The sequence below is a fragment of the Hippoglossus hippoglossus genome, chromosome 6, assembly GCF_009819705.1.
Source record: "Hippoglossus hippoglossus isolate fHipHip1 chromosome 6, fHipHip1.pri, whole genome shotgun sequence".
NCBI classification, from domain to species: Eukaryota; Metazoa; Chordata; class Actinopteri; order Pleuronectiformes; family Pleuronectidae; genus Hippoglossus; species Hippoglossus hippoglossus.
Genome location: NC_047156.1, coordinates 26,427,660 through 26,444,006, shown reverse-complemented (window position 1 = coordinate 26,444,006; position 16,347 = coordinate 26,427,660). Strand labels below are relative to the sequence as shown.

General features: G+C 41.9%; 1 protein-coding gene across 2 annotated transcripts in view; it reads left to right on the top strand.

The window, feature by feature from the left end:
* The window catches only part of LOC117762803 (RNA-binding Raly-like protein), a 52,439-nt gene that overhangs the window by 4,845 nt on the left and 31,247 nt on the right, over nucleotides 1-16,347 (top strand). For both annotated transcript variants that reach the window (XM_034587430.1, XM_034587429.1), the window contains exon 2: nucleotides 5,186-5,258. In XM_034587430.1, the coding sequence (XP_034443321.1) occupies nucleotides 5,186-5,258 (73 nt within the window). The remainder of the gene's footprint in view (nucleotides 1-5,185; nucleotides 5,259-16,347) is intronic.

The window sequence follows — 16,347 nt, the reverse complement described above, 5'->3', positions numbered from 1 at the left end:
ACTCTCCTCCTTCTCTCCTCTCTCATTTCCCCATTTTTTTCTTTCTCCTTCGTCTTTCCCCACCCCTCTGTAAAGCTGATGTGCCGTCAAAAACAATGCAAAGCAATAAGCAAGCAAATAGCTGTAATCTCTCAGTCGATGATGCACAATCACCCATTCAGCACGCTGCAGGCACGGCGGCAACCTGGCAGCCTTATCTGTCTCTGGTGGGGAAAACGATTAAAGGCACCCCGGCAGTTAACAGATGGTGAGTGACGGTGCTCATAAACCTCGCACTAAAAGACTAATGTCCTACAAGCTGCAGCCGTTGTGGCAGTCATAAACAACCCTGCTGCCAACTGTCAGCGCTGCAGTAGGAGAGAGGGCAAGCTGCTGCCTCGCCAAACACAGTCTGACATCCAGGGGGTCCTCTGAGCTGAGCACCGAGCACTGATGGAGGTCATGGAGAGACGCACTGCTCTCAGCTTTCAATTACAAAACCCACATGGTGACTGAAGACGACAAGTCTGAATGAAGAGAGGGAGGGGAAGCTGGAAAGTTTATTTAGTTAGTTTGTTGCTGTGGCTACAGGGAAGGGACTTTTTGAGCTCAGCTAACACAATGTGATGTCTTATTCTCACAAAATCATTACGGGGTAATCACAAGGCAACACTTATTTTTAGTCCTGCTAGCAGCGAGACGTTATTGTTGGGTGAACCACTTTGGTTTAGGCTGAAATATCTCAACAAGTGCTGGAGGCTTTACCATAATTTCAGGATCACATATCTCTTCCCAGAGGATGAATGCTACAGAATTTGGTGAAGGGAAACATGAAAAACATTACAATCATTACACCTGCTAAACACAAGCCTCTTTAGATTAAGGACAAAGCACCCTGTACGACAGGTCAGGCTGTTCCTGCTGCTCTCGCTCCTCTCGGGTCTTCGCTGATCGGTTAGTGACAGTCAGTTTTACAGTAATTTTCATGATGCATTGTGGGAACAATGAGTGCACTAAATAGGGTATAAAAAACTTCACTAAACATTCGGACACCACTACAAAATGGCGAACTCACTATATAGTGCACTATATATTAATTAGTGAGGGATTTCACTGTGACGACTGTGTACTTGTGGGCTCAGGTGATTTAGAATTAGGGTTGGGTGAATATATCATCCATTGGCGATTGTTTGTTTTTGGATGATTGTTCGGGTGATTTTGTCATTATATTTTGCTCATATAATGGTCTGTCTATCTGTCTATCTCTCTCTCTCACTGCCACACACACACACACACACTCAAATGGTGTCATCGGACACATCTGTAAACTCAGCCTGGGTAAAGAAGGGTTCACAAAGACAAATGACGTGTTAGAATATTTTGCTGCACACACATTCATAAAGAAAACAATTAACTTCACTCAGTAAGCTTATTAAATCAACTTGCGTAGGATTTAGAGATAAAATAATCCCAAAAAGGTGATTTTGCAACAGGCTCTATATATGGCTGACATGTCACCAACATCAGATAGTGCCGGCTATGTAATCCACGATCACGCTAATGGCTCTGTGAGGCTGCACTTATACAACAGTCCTGGTTATCACAAGTCACCCTGAGAGGAACATGAATATCTTCATCGAAATCATTCCAGTAGCTGTTGAGACATGTGATGAACCAACGGACGCTGCCATCCCCAACAAACATGACCCTTTACTTTAAACACCAATTTGAATGTGTAAACTGTGTGCCTGTCTCTACAGAAGTTAGGTTGTACAGCAGCTGTTGTCTCTTCCAGTCTTCATCATTCTTTGTCATATTTGGTGTTGCAGGGTGTGACGTCATAGTCTGGAGTTTGTTTTGAGCTCTCAACTATACTTTTGTGGCTCTCATCCATCGACGCTCAGTACAGTTTGACATGATTCTTGTGAAGGAGGTAAAAACAGCTCAGAGTTGTAAGCAGCATATTTTGCTATGTACACATCTCTGATCAGTGTCGGACCTTTCACCCAGTCATGCAAGAGATGTAGCTGCTCTTTTAGGTACAAACTGTTTGTTTTGTATTGGCTGGAAAGAAAGAAATTCCTGAATCTTGACATAATATATATTATCATCCCAACACCTTGTTGGTCTAAAATGTGAAAGTGCTTTTTTAAAAAACTTTTTTCATGGAACAGAGCAATGTAAAAAAAGTATGCTTAATAATTATGAGTTTAATTGTATTCTAACCATGTGTTTAGATTCGATTGTGAGACTTTGTTTTAGATGGAAAGAGGCAAGAGGATACGTATTGGTGATGGGAATTAAAGCTTTTTTAAGTGAATCAGATCATTTGGCTCAGCTCAGCAGCTCTTTTGACCCGACTCCTAGTACCTCTTCTGGCTTTTATCAATCAAATCAATCAATCAAATTTTATTTGTATAGCCCATATTCACAAATTACAAACACTATTATACATGTTATATATTGAAAGTTGTAAATTACATACAATTATTTATATTTTAGGACATAGAACAAGATGTAATATCCCATGTACGTTTGAAGGTCTTCCTTCTTACTACACTACTTAGGTTGCCAACCGCCAGTAGATGTTAGTTGATCTTAGAGACCACCAGCGGATGTTAGGGGGATATCTTCAGTTGTGTACCTTAGCATTAACAAGTGTTTGCCTTTTAATCACAAGACCCCCTCTTCTAATGCAGGCCCCTCACAGTTTGATCAGACCTGAGTGTGTGTCCCTAACATCTTGGGGCCCAGTTGAGGTTTTTCCTCCTGATCCAGAGCCATTGGCTGGAGTTATCTGCAGACCTTAACGCTTCTTTATGGTCTGGCGCAGGGCTTGTCCTTGAATTACTCGATCTCTGAGCAACCTGATGGTGGATGTTGCAATGAAACCCCAGCCAGCCTCCACAGGGTGAACTATTGCTTTCCAGCCACGTTGTTCTGCCTCAGATGCCATGTCTGCATATCACAGCGCAGCCTTTTCCTTTCATTCGCTGAATCAAAAGCATCTTTCACAGTATCAGGTCTGGTCTCTGGGTGGTGATGACAAATTTTGATAAACTATCAAGAAAACAAACCATTTCAAAGTAATCACACTCAACAAAACAGCAGTGTCAAACTATTCTCACAGTGAAAACATTGTTAGATTGTTAGCTGCCTGCGTCTGTTTGAAATACATCAAAACTTGAGCTATCACAAAGGAGAGAGAGTGTTCCAAAATCATTTAACTTTTGTAGTTGTTCAACATCATTTTTAGGAAATATATGCTGGATCCACTTGTTACCTTAATCTTAAACGATTGTGAGCTGGCTCCCATTGTTCACTAAGGAGCCAGATTAGAGGTGAACCGTTGGTGACCCTCACATGACTAATATGCTGAAAGCACTTTGAACTGTGAAGAAACTATGAGTGCACAAGGTACAAATATTTCAACTTGAGCGAAGCAATTGTCAATTGTCTTCATAAATGTAGGTAAAAGAAGAGAGGAGGGAAATAACCGAAAGAACAGAATTGAACATAAGATCTGCCAGTTTAACTTTCAATGGAAAGCCGTGTTGACGTTGCTGACCTTTGAGCGGGACAGAGAGCTGAAGAGTCTAAAATAGAGGAACCAACTAAAGTGCAACAGCAAATGTGACAGATTTCTTTTTACATAATGAGGATATGTACAATTTAATTCATGCATTTGTCAAGTCCCAAATATCCAGAGTCAGATGCAGACAACACAAAGGGCACCAAGGCTAGAGATAAAAGTTATCTTCACTCACTGTCTCATTAAGTAAGAGGCATGTAAAATCAGAAGTCTAAAAACTCTGGCAAGGATCATACATGAAAAAGCAACACAACAGTGCTGGAATGTGTGTACACGAGGGTAAGATGAGCCAGCAAGATTGCCCAATCAGCAGTGAGGTGTATATAAATCCCTCGGTTTTTAAAAAGGCGTTTTTAAAAATGGATTTTTAAAGTTCTCTATAAATGTGACAACTTTTGCTTGGTGTTCAAATCAATTGGAGATGAAAGAAGACACAAGTATTTTAAAATGAATTATTCAATAAGCCCATAGTTACTTAATTGTATCTTATTTTATTGCCAAAGGCAGAGACTGTAACATCCATTTTGAAGTAGTAAACATGTATAAACTCATTTTATCCACCTCCAGATTCTCTTCCACAAGAACACCAAGAATGACAGCTACCAGTTAGGTTGCAATGCTTGCGTAATACAACAAGATGTTCATTGCACTGCCGTTTACATTTAAATAAACATTTTGCTGGACTTGTCCAGGCTGAAGACAGCCCTGGACTCATGAACTGAAAAGACAGGAAATGTTAGCAATGACAAAATAAAACAGGAAGTGAAAAATTGTGCAGAACTTGACAGGATGTTACAGATACTTAACATTTTAGTAAAATGTTCACACCAACATGCCCGACTTTGCAGTGCATAACCCGCTTAATGACAACAGCATCATTTAACTCTTCTATGGTTGGGTTGATGTGCTCACAGAACATAGGCACAGTCCATTTATGTCAGCACCTGTCCACTGGCTGTTTGGGGCTAATAAACAGACTACACAAACAGTCCACTGGTCAAATTTGTGCAAGTGACAACACTCGCCAGGAGTTGTCAGTGTTTTCTAAAATGAATATCGGAACTCTGGCATGGAGACCCTATCTGTCTCTCTCAGGCTCAAAGACAGGTACGTGCTTGTTGTTGCATCGAGCAAAGCAACATGAGTGTGAGAGAAAATTATCTCTGGTCTGACAGATGGAGGCCAATTAGTTTCTGAGGCCGCTTGTTAAGGAGGCCGGATGAGCCTGCTGGGTCTGTGTGTGTGTGTGTGTGTGTATGTGCAACATGCTGGGCAGTAGCTTACATTTCAGTTTGTTTTGTGTGTGTGTGTAAGGGGGTTGTGTGTGTGTGTGTGTGTGTGTGTGTGTGTGTGTGTGTGTGTGTGTGTGTGTGTGTGTGTGTGTGTGTGTGTGTGTGTGTGTGTGTGTGTGTGTGTGTGTGTGTGTGTGTGTGTGTGTGTGTGTGTGTGTGTGTGTGTGTGTGTGTGTGTGTGTGTGTGAGAGAGAGAGAGCGAGAGCCTGTAGCAGGGTGAGACTGTGTTACTTGTCCACCTTCATTGCTGTCTCCCTCCGGTCAGTGGGGAGACACCCAGCAGGCATCAGTTTTTAACCTGAATTGACGGTTTGTTTTTCAGACACTGGGATGAACACCGAGCAGAGAGCTGGTCGCACCGCGTCAGCCAAGAGAGGAAGCGGTGCCCCCATCAGGTGAGTGTGCATCTGTACACTGAAAGTCTCATCTATCTAAGTTTATTATTATCATTTATTAACATTATCACACGCACCCCTTTTTCCACTGGCCTTCGTCAACAATATTCTTTCTTGAACACCTGGCTTATTGGTAGCGTGCGGGGATATTGTAATTGGTGGTGGTGCGTGTGTGTGTGTGTGTGTGTGTGTGTGTGTGTGTGTGTGTGTGTAGATGCAAATACATGACCAAAATAACCGTCTACCCAGTTCACATACACAGAAGCTTCTCCTTTGTAATAGTTATTGCAAGATTAAAACAGTAGTATTTTAGAGGCTCATCTAGTGTTAATTTAATAAGAGAACACAAGTAGTTGGAAAAGTAGAATTGTGCAGGTGGTGAGTAGTTTCAGTTTTGGTTATTACTCAGTGGTTCTGCTGCTGGTATTTTATGTGAAGCTGACAGTGAGTGACGGTCCAGCCGTCACCAGCTTTAACCTCAATTTCTGTTTACATGGAAACTGAAGCCAAACTGTCGTACAAATCCCATCGCTGCCCGCCGCTGGACGGATTAAAGGGAACACGAGCCTGTGCCGGCCAGAGCTGGGATTTACAGCCAGGCAGTTGCACAGCCAGCTCTGTGGAGAGATCCAGTGAAAACAGTTCACTCAGCATGGACGGTGCTTAGAGTTTTTATAAAATTCGCTTTGCGCTGAGAGACAGCAGGCTCGAATAAGATTTAATTCTCAGATCACAACTATTGGGCGAAACTGAGGCAAGGTCAGAGTTCACAGTCTGGACAGAGGATGGTTGTGGATTTTTAGAAATAAAGCCAGTGGGAATCTGTAATGTTCATTATCCGAAAAGCAACAATGCCATACAGTTGGCAAATATACTAATCTGATGATTGTATTTTAGTCATTTGTGGTTGCATTTGTTACAATATGTTGTTTTCTTATCTTCTTCTGATGTGCTTTACAAGTTTAAAATCGACTTGGATTGATTCTATTTTTGCTGTTATTATTGTTGTTTTTGTATTTGTTGTTTGCATGAGCCTTGGTCTTGTTCTTCCACAATTGTGTTTGTAAGTTTGATTCTGAATTAGTCTAAATTTATAGTGAAATGTAGTTCCCTAAAGTTATTAAGGGTCACATGCATGGTGTTATGTAGCTTTCTTTATCATAAGAGCGCACACCCATAAATAAAGCACAGGGACGGGAAATATATATTATCTTGTTGGCGAATAAAACTGTTCTCATGAACACAAAAGTTGTGATTGAGCACAGACATGAGGGTCGCATCTCAGTTTGCTCGCTTCACTTTAGTTTTGGCCGCTCACTCACGTTTTCAACTGTTTGCTCTCTTTTGAAAATGAAAATGACGAGACAATGGCCCTGTGAGTCGATTGCACTGCTATCAAGAACTTCCACTAGATGTCAGAGCTGCAACCTAACTTGACGCATCTGCAGCTTCACCATGGAGTCAGGAGAAAAAGAGAGTTTTCAATATTTCAAATGGCACCTGTTGATGCGTAAACACAGTGAATGACACATGCATTCAGCACACAGTTTAATGGCTATAACTAACTACTACTCATGCATGCCATATCACACAAACCTTACTAGTTTGTGATTCGTGTCTATGTGGACTAGTGACAAAATAAAGTTGTCTCACTGTGCATCCCATGCGTGTTTCTCAGGACAGAACACCAGCAGAGTTGATTCTGTGCATGGAACCTTTAATTCTCAGATTGTAAAATTCCTTCCACAAGTCTGTTACCTGCATGTGGGGCTCTTGCTTTAATAGCAGCAACGTTGCTGTCCAATTCTTGATCGGACATGGAGATGTGTGATGTCTTTGTTGAAATGCCATTATCTTCCATTCTCCTAAAAATCGTACTATGACTAAGACCAAGTAGATTGGCCACACACTTTACGGGCAGTGGTATTTCAAAAAGACTGGTTAGGAAATCAGCAGTCTCCTTTCCCCTTGACGTTTTTTCCCCTTCAATGCCAGAACGCACAAGTCTGTCTCACTGTCTAAGACCCTCTGCGGCGGAAGGTATATCAAAAATTCCTGATTCTGCATCAATTAAGATGTATTCTTGATCAGTGGCAGATTAGCAATTTGGGGGCCCAAGGCTAACACAGGCATGGGGCCCTCTGCATCCGTTGTTCTCCACCTTTTTTAACCCTTATTTATCTAAGAAAATCCTACTTCTAACTTCTTCCCAACCCAACAAAACATAAATAGTTTAACAAATGCACTCACAGTAAAATCTTATTTATATAAACAATATGATCTCCGTACAATAAGAATGTATCTGTCTTATATCATGTTTTAATTAAGTGAGAAGATAACACACAAGGCAATAGGAGGTCAATTATGGAGTTACAGAAATAATAACACAATATACTTTTAAAAATGATTACCATTTCCCCGTTGTCCCTGTTTTTTCTTTCTCTCCCTTGAATGTTTATATTTTCATGTCTTACTCTTAAAAAAGCGCTCACGTTTTTTTAAAATCATCATGTATACACCATCATGTGAAATACCAGGAGCGAACCAGGGGCGGGGTACCCCAGGGCCCCGCCCCCACTCGCTCGCTCAGAGTGACACACACAGTGAGATAATAGGAGCGTTACCATGAAGTATCCGGTCAGTGACTTTGTTGAAGAACAGTGGAAACAGTGAAAACAAAGAGTTTCTCTCTGATCACAGCTGCTCAGTGATCGGAGCAGAAGCTGTAGTTGGTTTGTACCGAGCTGGCGTTTCTGTGTCCTCCTCCACTCTGACCTGCTCTCTTTCAACCTTCACTAGTTATCAGGACCTGATCAGTACATGAAGTCACTTAGTGTTTGTTTGATTCGCTCCAGAGTTCATGAGACTGCATTTAAACATCAGGAAAAATGACTCATCAACATTTTGTGCTCAGTACAACACAAGACGTGACGCAGATTCAGTGTTTAAGTGACCGGAGCGACACGCAGACATGATCCGACACCATCGATTAATAACTAAACACATGATTGTAAGTCTGTCATCTAAATCAGAGGTCTTCAACAGGGGGTCCACGGTCCCTAGGGGGTCCGCGGAGGTACTGCAGGGGGTCGCGACATTTTTGGTTGATTAGATTTGTAATTTTTTTCCCACAAATTTAAATGTCTTTAAATACACATTAACATGAATCCAACATATTGTAGCGAACGGATAAATGGAGGCAGAAGACGTTATCTTTCAGTCAGCAATGCACACATTCAGCGACACACAATAAAAAACATGAATATATGAACCTGTGTATTATTTGAATAGCTTAGTATTGAATGCACAATAACAGGGTAGCTATGTTTATACATGGCACTAGGCCCAGTTTAATATAAAACACAATTTTATACAATATATATAGTAGGGGGTCCCTGCTCCATCTCTCCATCAGTTTGGGGGTCCAAAACGTTGAAGACCCCTGATCTAAATCATCCCAATAAAAAATGGAACAATTGAACATGAACTAGTTCATGTTCAATTGTTTGTAGTGGGGACTGAGGGGGGAGTGGGGTTGTTGAGGGGGGAGGGACAGAGAGACACTAGTTACTCATAAATTATAGGCATTCTGATGCCATTTTAGCGTATGGATTTTTAGAATGAAATAATATATTATCGAAGAGTAAAAAAATTACATCTTAATCATAAGTTTATTAGGTGTTTTATGGGGCCCCTGGTAGTTCGGGGGCCAAGGCAATTGCTGACCTTTCCCTTATGGTTAAGTACAGTATTCCAAATACTCCAGGTCAATCGAAGGTTGTTGAAGAATCCATTAAAGAATCCATTGAAGAATAGCTGTCAGACGTTCCAATATGCTAGGTCGCAGGATATCCTAAAATGCCAAGAATCACAGTTAACACTAGATAACTCTTCTTGAGCTATATCTTGAATCCTACTTTGACTTCTTCAGCCAATAAGGTGTTGACAGTATGAGGCTCAGTCTGAAGGCAGCTTTATGAAGAGTCGGGAAGTATCTCTATAAATGGTAAATGGTTTGTATTTATATATCGCTTTTCTAGTCTTGATGACTACTCATAACGCCTTACAGTACAATTTGCCATTCATCCATTCACACAGTGCATCTATTAGCAGCACTTTTTTTCTTCTATGAGGGGCAATTCAGGGTTCAGCATCTTGCCCAAGGACACTTCGGCATGCAGATGGGGAAGCCTGGGGATCGAACTGCCATCCTGCTGGTTGGAGGACGAATGCTCTACCATTCAGCCACAGCCGCCCAGGATGGAAAACCCTGGGTGAAGCCATTGATGAGAAAGTGCACAAACTGTCTGTCTAGATGATTTTGTTAAGCTATGGCTAGGACGTTTACCTTAACGCGTGTGCTGAGGTGCTGTTCTAGTCGGTCTGCTGGTGTGGTTCGATTTTGGGTGGCAGGTGCCTCCGCACATGCAGGAAGCAGCAGCTAGAAAAAGTGCGGCCTAGGTCATTAAAGTTTTTGCACACGATCCTGCCCCCCCGGTAGAGAACTGGCCTACCACATTTACGACGTATGTCGACAGGTCTAGGAATGATGGGAGGTGGGGGTGCTGCATATGACAGACGATTGAAAACAGGGGCGTTACGTGATAAAGAGGGGCGTGATCGAGGTGGTGGAGCAGTAACTGTGCAAGCTAAGGCTGGGTGGGAAGGGGCTCTGCATAGCTTGCAGGAGAGGGATGTATGGGCTTCAAAGAGGCTGCAATAAAGCTCGGAATCTAGAGCGCTCCAATATGTTCCCTGATTTGAAATGCACATGGTAGCTATAGAAGCCTGTACCTCGAAACGTAAGGCCATGTTTAGCATGATAGAGAGATAATCATGTAACTCAGATCTCGGAGTGGGAAAAGCTGAGCAAATGGTGTCTCGGTAAAGTGCCTGAGCAACTTGATTAGCCTGTAATGAGGTCGTTTGAAGTGCTTGATGGTGCTCTTGTGCTGTTGTGTTGGCAGGAAAAGAAAAGGGGGAGCAGAAGTCGTACTGCTGTGAGTGGCTGGAGAAAGAGAAGAGGAAGGAATGATGGGATGGAGGGATGCATGTGCACAGGCATTTTGTGTAGCCTGCGAACACAGGAATGAAGAGAAAGCTGATATCACTTAAGAGAACTCAGAAATCGAGGGAGCAGGCTCAGGGGTTAATACGACCTGTCCCCTGCCAGGGGGAGCTGACAATGTGGGTTGTGGCCATGGATGCGGGGAAGGTGTGGTGATATCATGCTTGATGCAGCCAGCGGGGGCTGGGCCAGACGAGGAACCCGGAAGTGCTGGATGCACGTGAGCGTATTGTTGTTGCTGGAGTGTTAATAGAAGTTGAATATAGATGAAAAAGCCTTGCTTTATTGTCGCTGCGGTGGAAGGGAATGCCTTTCCCTTTCAGGAACCTCTGGAGGCGGAGAGCTTGGTTTGAGAATGAGGAGACGGCGTGGTTGATGGCCGTTTACTGAGTGAGAAGGCTGTGTATGACAAGGAGACAGTTGGTGCCGACTCCCACGGATATGTCTGCAGCGTCCGCTCTTTCCGGCTCGTGCAGACGGAGGAGAAGAGGCCTGAGACCCGGTGGGAGTCAGTAAAATCTCGTTTGGGGAGTATGAATGGAAGCGCCGGCGAGGCTGTGGTATTTGGACCACTATGCACAGGTGGATTGGCTGAGACGTTTGGCTGTTGGCTGACTGAGTGATGGCTGGAGGGGAATCTGCTTCGAACAGGGCGTCATACAGGTCATCTTCTGATTCGGGTATACTGATCTGCAATTCAGGATCCATTCTAGTTTGCCGACTTTGAGTGTTTTTTTAAATAAACAACAAATAAACAACTTGTGAAAGTGACTCCATCTTTACGGTAATCTGTATAGGGTTTAATTCCAGGAAATGAATCCTTTTCTAACCTACTCCAACCCAAATATCTAATTTCTAATTGTAACAAATATATGATGTATTTCTATTCCCAACTGAAGTATGAGATTCTTTGACTTAAATCATTAATAACCACCCATGTGGCTGTAGGAGTTGGCAGTGGCCACTGATTCAATACTCAGCAGAACAGTTTTTCCCCACAGCTTATCTTAACAATAGAGTTCTTTGGCCTTAATTACAATATTGTGTGTGTGTGTGTGTGTGTGTGTGTGTGTGTGTGTGTGTGTGTGTGTGTGTGTGTGTGTGTGTGTGTGTGTGTGTGTGTGTGTGTGTGTGTGTGTGTGTGTGTGTGTGTGTGTGTGTGTGTGTGTGTGTGTGTGTGTGTGTGTGTGTGTGTGTGATTTATGTAATATTTTCCTGTTTGAACACACCAGGTTTTGTTCCAGATGGATCCAACCTCCTTCTGTGTGTCCCAATCAAAACTAATTACACCAAACCTGCTCTGATCAGCTGAGCAGTTGCTTGAGATAAAAACAGGAGCTCAGTGAACATCCACCATTTATCAATGACAAAAGTTTTCACCAGTAGCAAGGGAAACTTAAAGTAACAGGAAAAAGTTGCAACATATTGTCCAAAGTTTAATCAAGTTCGGAACTTTGTTTGTTTTTGGCCTTTCAGCCTTAAAGGTGCTCAGGTTAGGATAGCCATATTTAGCCTTTATTGCTGTATCATTTCCCTGAAGAGTCGGCTGTTTAAGCTCCACCGGTACACTGAGTATGTTTTACTGCTCCTTTAGTTTTGCAGTGCCTGATGTTTGCATACATGGTAAATGGTCTGTATAGCGCTTGATATATAGTCTAGTCTTGATGACCACTCAAAGCGCTTTACAGTACAGTTTATTGACATTCACCAATTCTCACACACATTCATACAGTGCATCTATGAGCAGCACTTTTTTCTATTAGGGGCAATTCCGGGTTAAGTATCTGTGTACATATACATGTGTCAAGAATAGCAGCTTTCAGACATGCACTGACATTTTCACACATGACAGATGCAAAACAGAAAGAATACAAATTTTCTCAGCATGAAAAGAGAAATCATACAGGTAAGATGCTGACGAAGATGCCAACTTAGAAAGACAATGAGCTTTGGGAACCTTTGGTGATGAGGGCTGACACCAGTGTGGATGTGTTGTTAACAAAAACATGTGATCTCCGCACCAGAATTAATACAATTAACCCTAACCCTGTCTGCTGCTTCACCCCTCACCTGAACACTCCAGAGATTTCATGACCTAAGACTGGTATATGTATATAACCTAGATTAAACCTTGAACAATATAATTTCCAGTATAGCATTATTTCACATTATGTTTGGTATAAAAACAATTATTATATAAATATAGATAAAATATCAAACATGACTATACATGTTGTAGAAAGTGAAAGTGAAGAGATTGGCCAGCTGGGTAACTGTCTATGTTGCAATAGCAAAAACATATAGCACCTTTAAAGTGTGAACAGTTTTCCTCCCCCTCAGCTCAGATGATGTTGTATTGTTGTTATTTGACATCTGAATGACAGCACAGTATGAGTGTGTTTAATCTGTTTCTAGACATCCCCCTTATTGTTGACAAGCCTGAAAGTAACTGAGGCAAAGAAATATATTTCCATAATCTTCTTCACCGGCCTCCTTTGAATTAAAACTCTGAACCATTACTACAAAGACACAAACATTTTACAGATGTTACTTTTTATTTTGCCATTCAACATTAAGGCCTGTAGTTTAATTTTCTGTGAAATTAACTTTGTTGTCTCTGGTGTCACTGCTGAGAATACAACAACCTGAAAATACAAGAGTACAGCACTGCAGAAAAAAGGTAACGAAGAATAATAAGAAACAAACAGAACCCTTTTGGCATTGTCTTGTTTCCTCCAGAGGCACCGCCTGGGGGCTTGAGTGCACCTCTTTGCTTTGACGGTCACGCCCCCCCCCCCCCATAGTTTCCTGCAGAATGTTTTATCTTTACCAACAGTTTCTGGAATCTTCCTTCAGGATCCATGTGGGAATTTGTCAAGTTGTCATAGAAATGTCTGTTGAGAAAGACCTGTTCGCAGACTCTTACCTCCAGCTCAATCCATATTGCACAAGACACACTGCATGCACCAATTTAGGACAAACGATGTGATGCGGTGCGATGGCCTGCCAGTGCAAATAACATAAAGCGCAAGGACAACTACAGCAAGTATAAACTTACAGACCAAAACACACCTAAAGTACTACTAATATAATAATGTTACTTAATGCCAAAGTGTCTCATAGGCAGAATGGTGGCTGTGGTTCAGGAGGTTGAGAAGGTCATCTACTAACCAGAAGGTTTCTGCTTCAATCCCTGGCACCTCTAGTCTGTATTATGAAGTGTCCTTGGGCAAGATACTGAACTCCAAGTGCCCCTGATAGCTGTGCATGAATGTATTAGTGGGACGTTATGTTGGATAGCACAGGAGAAGGGCTGCATAAATACAGTCCATTTACCCGTTAAAGGTTAAAAAGCTCAAACTTTCCAGGCTTTTTAGCCCTCAGGTCTGTGGAAGTTTTGGCTCGTCAGAATTCAGTTTGTGAGTTCAGTGTATGATTGGTTTCTAGTTTTTGAACAAATACTATTCCACTTCCTGCTTCACTTACTTAGATATTGTGATCCTGTTCTTGCAACATAGCACATACTGTATATCAAAGAATCTCCTGATCTGTGACCCTGTGACTACCATTGGACAAATATCTGGATACTGTCATGTCATCTCTTGCCCTTTGATTGTCTGCTCTGTGCCCGACCCCCAACAGCTTCGTCTCTCACACTGTAGCCCTCAGAGAGCCTCCCCTCACTCTGTCCTGCATTTTAAGTCACTTCTCTCACCACAGATGTCCTTTCATGTACTAAGGAAAAGCTGTTTAAAGCAGCTAACACATCTCAGTGCTTCAGTCTGACTCTGAGCTTCAGAGACAGTGACTGAGCTCTGCTCTGAAGTGAAAGAAACAGAGCTGTGTGCGTGTGTGTGTCACACTTTGTTGTTATTTCACTGCACCGGTGCAGTGAAAGGTGCACAGGGTTTGAGAAAAACACTCTATCCTCCCTGCAGCATTAATGTGATGGGCTCAAAGCTTCCCCCCCAGCCTCCAAGATGTTTTAATTGTTTTGATCGTTGATAGTGAAACAAGACGACTGGCTGCTAAGGTGTATCTAGATGGCAGTGCATTCAACATGAAGCACTGGTGGAATAAAACTCCTCTACCTGCGATGTACAGTATTTCATTAACATATTATTAACATATTTGGTTTCATCCCTTTAAACTCTTAATCCCCAATAGGCAGTGAGGGATACAAACCCTGTTTCTGCAGAACTCTCCCCCACTTCAACTGTTTGGGTGGGGCTGTCATGTTTCTAGCAGAAGTGACACTTTTGCTCAACGAAGATGACAAAAAAAAATTGTGAAAAAGAAATAAACACTATTTGGGAGTCATGATGCATCTCAGGTGCTGCAATCGTCTTCCGCAATGTCACAATTCTCTGATAAGACTAATAGTTGATCCTAATCTGATTCCTGATGCTCACATCGTTTGGATCAGCTGTTGCTCAGATTTTGTGAATCAGTTTCCTCCTTATAAACATTAAATTCATTTTGATGGTTCATATTGAAGACTATGATGGTTACATGAATTTACCCAACCAAACGAGATTTAGGTGACTGTTCAACCCCCACCCTGATGGTTCAGATCTAATTAACCTCCTGCTCTGATCTAATGACAGGTGTGAGTGTGGAGGCCAGACGTTCTTTATAATTCTATATGCACTGCTCCATGTTGTGTTCTGCTCACTAAACCACACACATTGCTCTTTTTTTCTCCATCAAATCAAATTTCTAGGTTTTCATTTTAATCCTGAACCCCAGCACACATATTTAGACCCAATCCCATTTCTCCCCTTCTCCCTAGCCCTTAGCCCTTCCCTTCTGTTTTGCGCGTTCAAGTGTAGAGGTAGGCTATCCCAATACTTGTTGGGAAGAAGGGTGAGGACCAAGTGTTAGGGCTGAACAGCCCTCGAAACTGAGATTTTTCAGGCCCACACTTAAAGCCGAGGGCTATGAGAATTTCCCAGAATGCCTTGCCAATTACTGGCAAGATGGGAGAGAAACCCACACATGTTTTCTCCATTAATAAGGATTTAAAAATTACAATAATAATTGTAATATCTTAGTTTAATATCTTTTCAATATATTCTGGTAAGTTTTTTTCACAACAACCTTAAAAAAAATCCCTAGCATGTTAGCGTTAGCATACTAGCCATTTCTTAGTATGACAATCCTGTATTTTCATATAATTTCATGTCGCATCCCCCCTCTGATAACAAAGCATCCAGGCAGGGTTGCCTACAGACGACTGCTAGCAGCCTGTGTGCTTTTGAAAAAAGCAAAGCATCCAAGGTTTTCAATTTCAAATGTCATTGATTCACCTGCATTAGCATAGATGTTATAAGGATATTATAGGTTTGTCACTTTAGTAAACAATAGCATTGGTTTATTTAAGATCTCAACAATGTTATTACAATGACATCCCCGCAAAACTTTTTGTCGCGTCTGTTTACATCAACGACTACTGAGGACGTGACCGGTTTTTGTGAAGACTACTGATCATGTAACGGCTTCTTAAAGGGCTGTCCCAATTCGTAGGGGAAGATTTCAACCACTGCCCCTTGTGACTCCGTTTCAAGGAGCAAGATAACCCTCGAAAACAAGGGGTAGGGAGAAGGGGTCAAATGGGATTGGGCCTTATTCTCACTGAGAAATATGATAAAAAAGTTATAATGGTCATTTTACCTGCCAAGCTATAGTATCAGTCCAAATGTAGGACAACCCAATTTCAATAAAAGCAGCAATAGAAAAAGTCAATAAATGTCATCCACTACTATTATGTGAATATAAGACATAAGGTAAATGACGTGTGCAAATAAACAATTTCAGACATCATTAAAAGAGCTCCAGTCAATGCTTAAACAACGGAAAACTATATGAACATAATGCAACGGTGACATTTCTGTTTGTCTCGTGAGGAAGGAAACAACGTGAGGAAGGTTTCAGTCTCTTCATCGCTCCACACACGTCTAAGGCTTTCTACTATTCACATTAAATCACATCCTTCATGTACATGATCATTTATTCACCTTG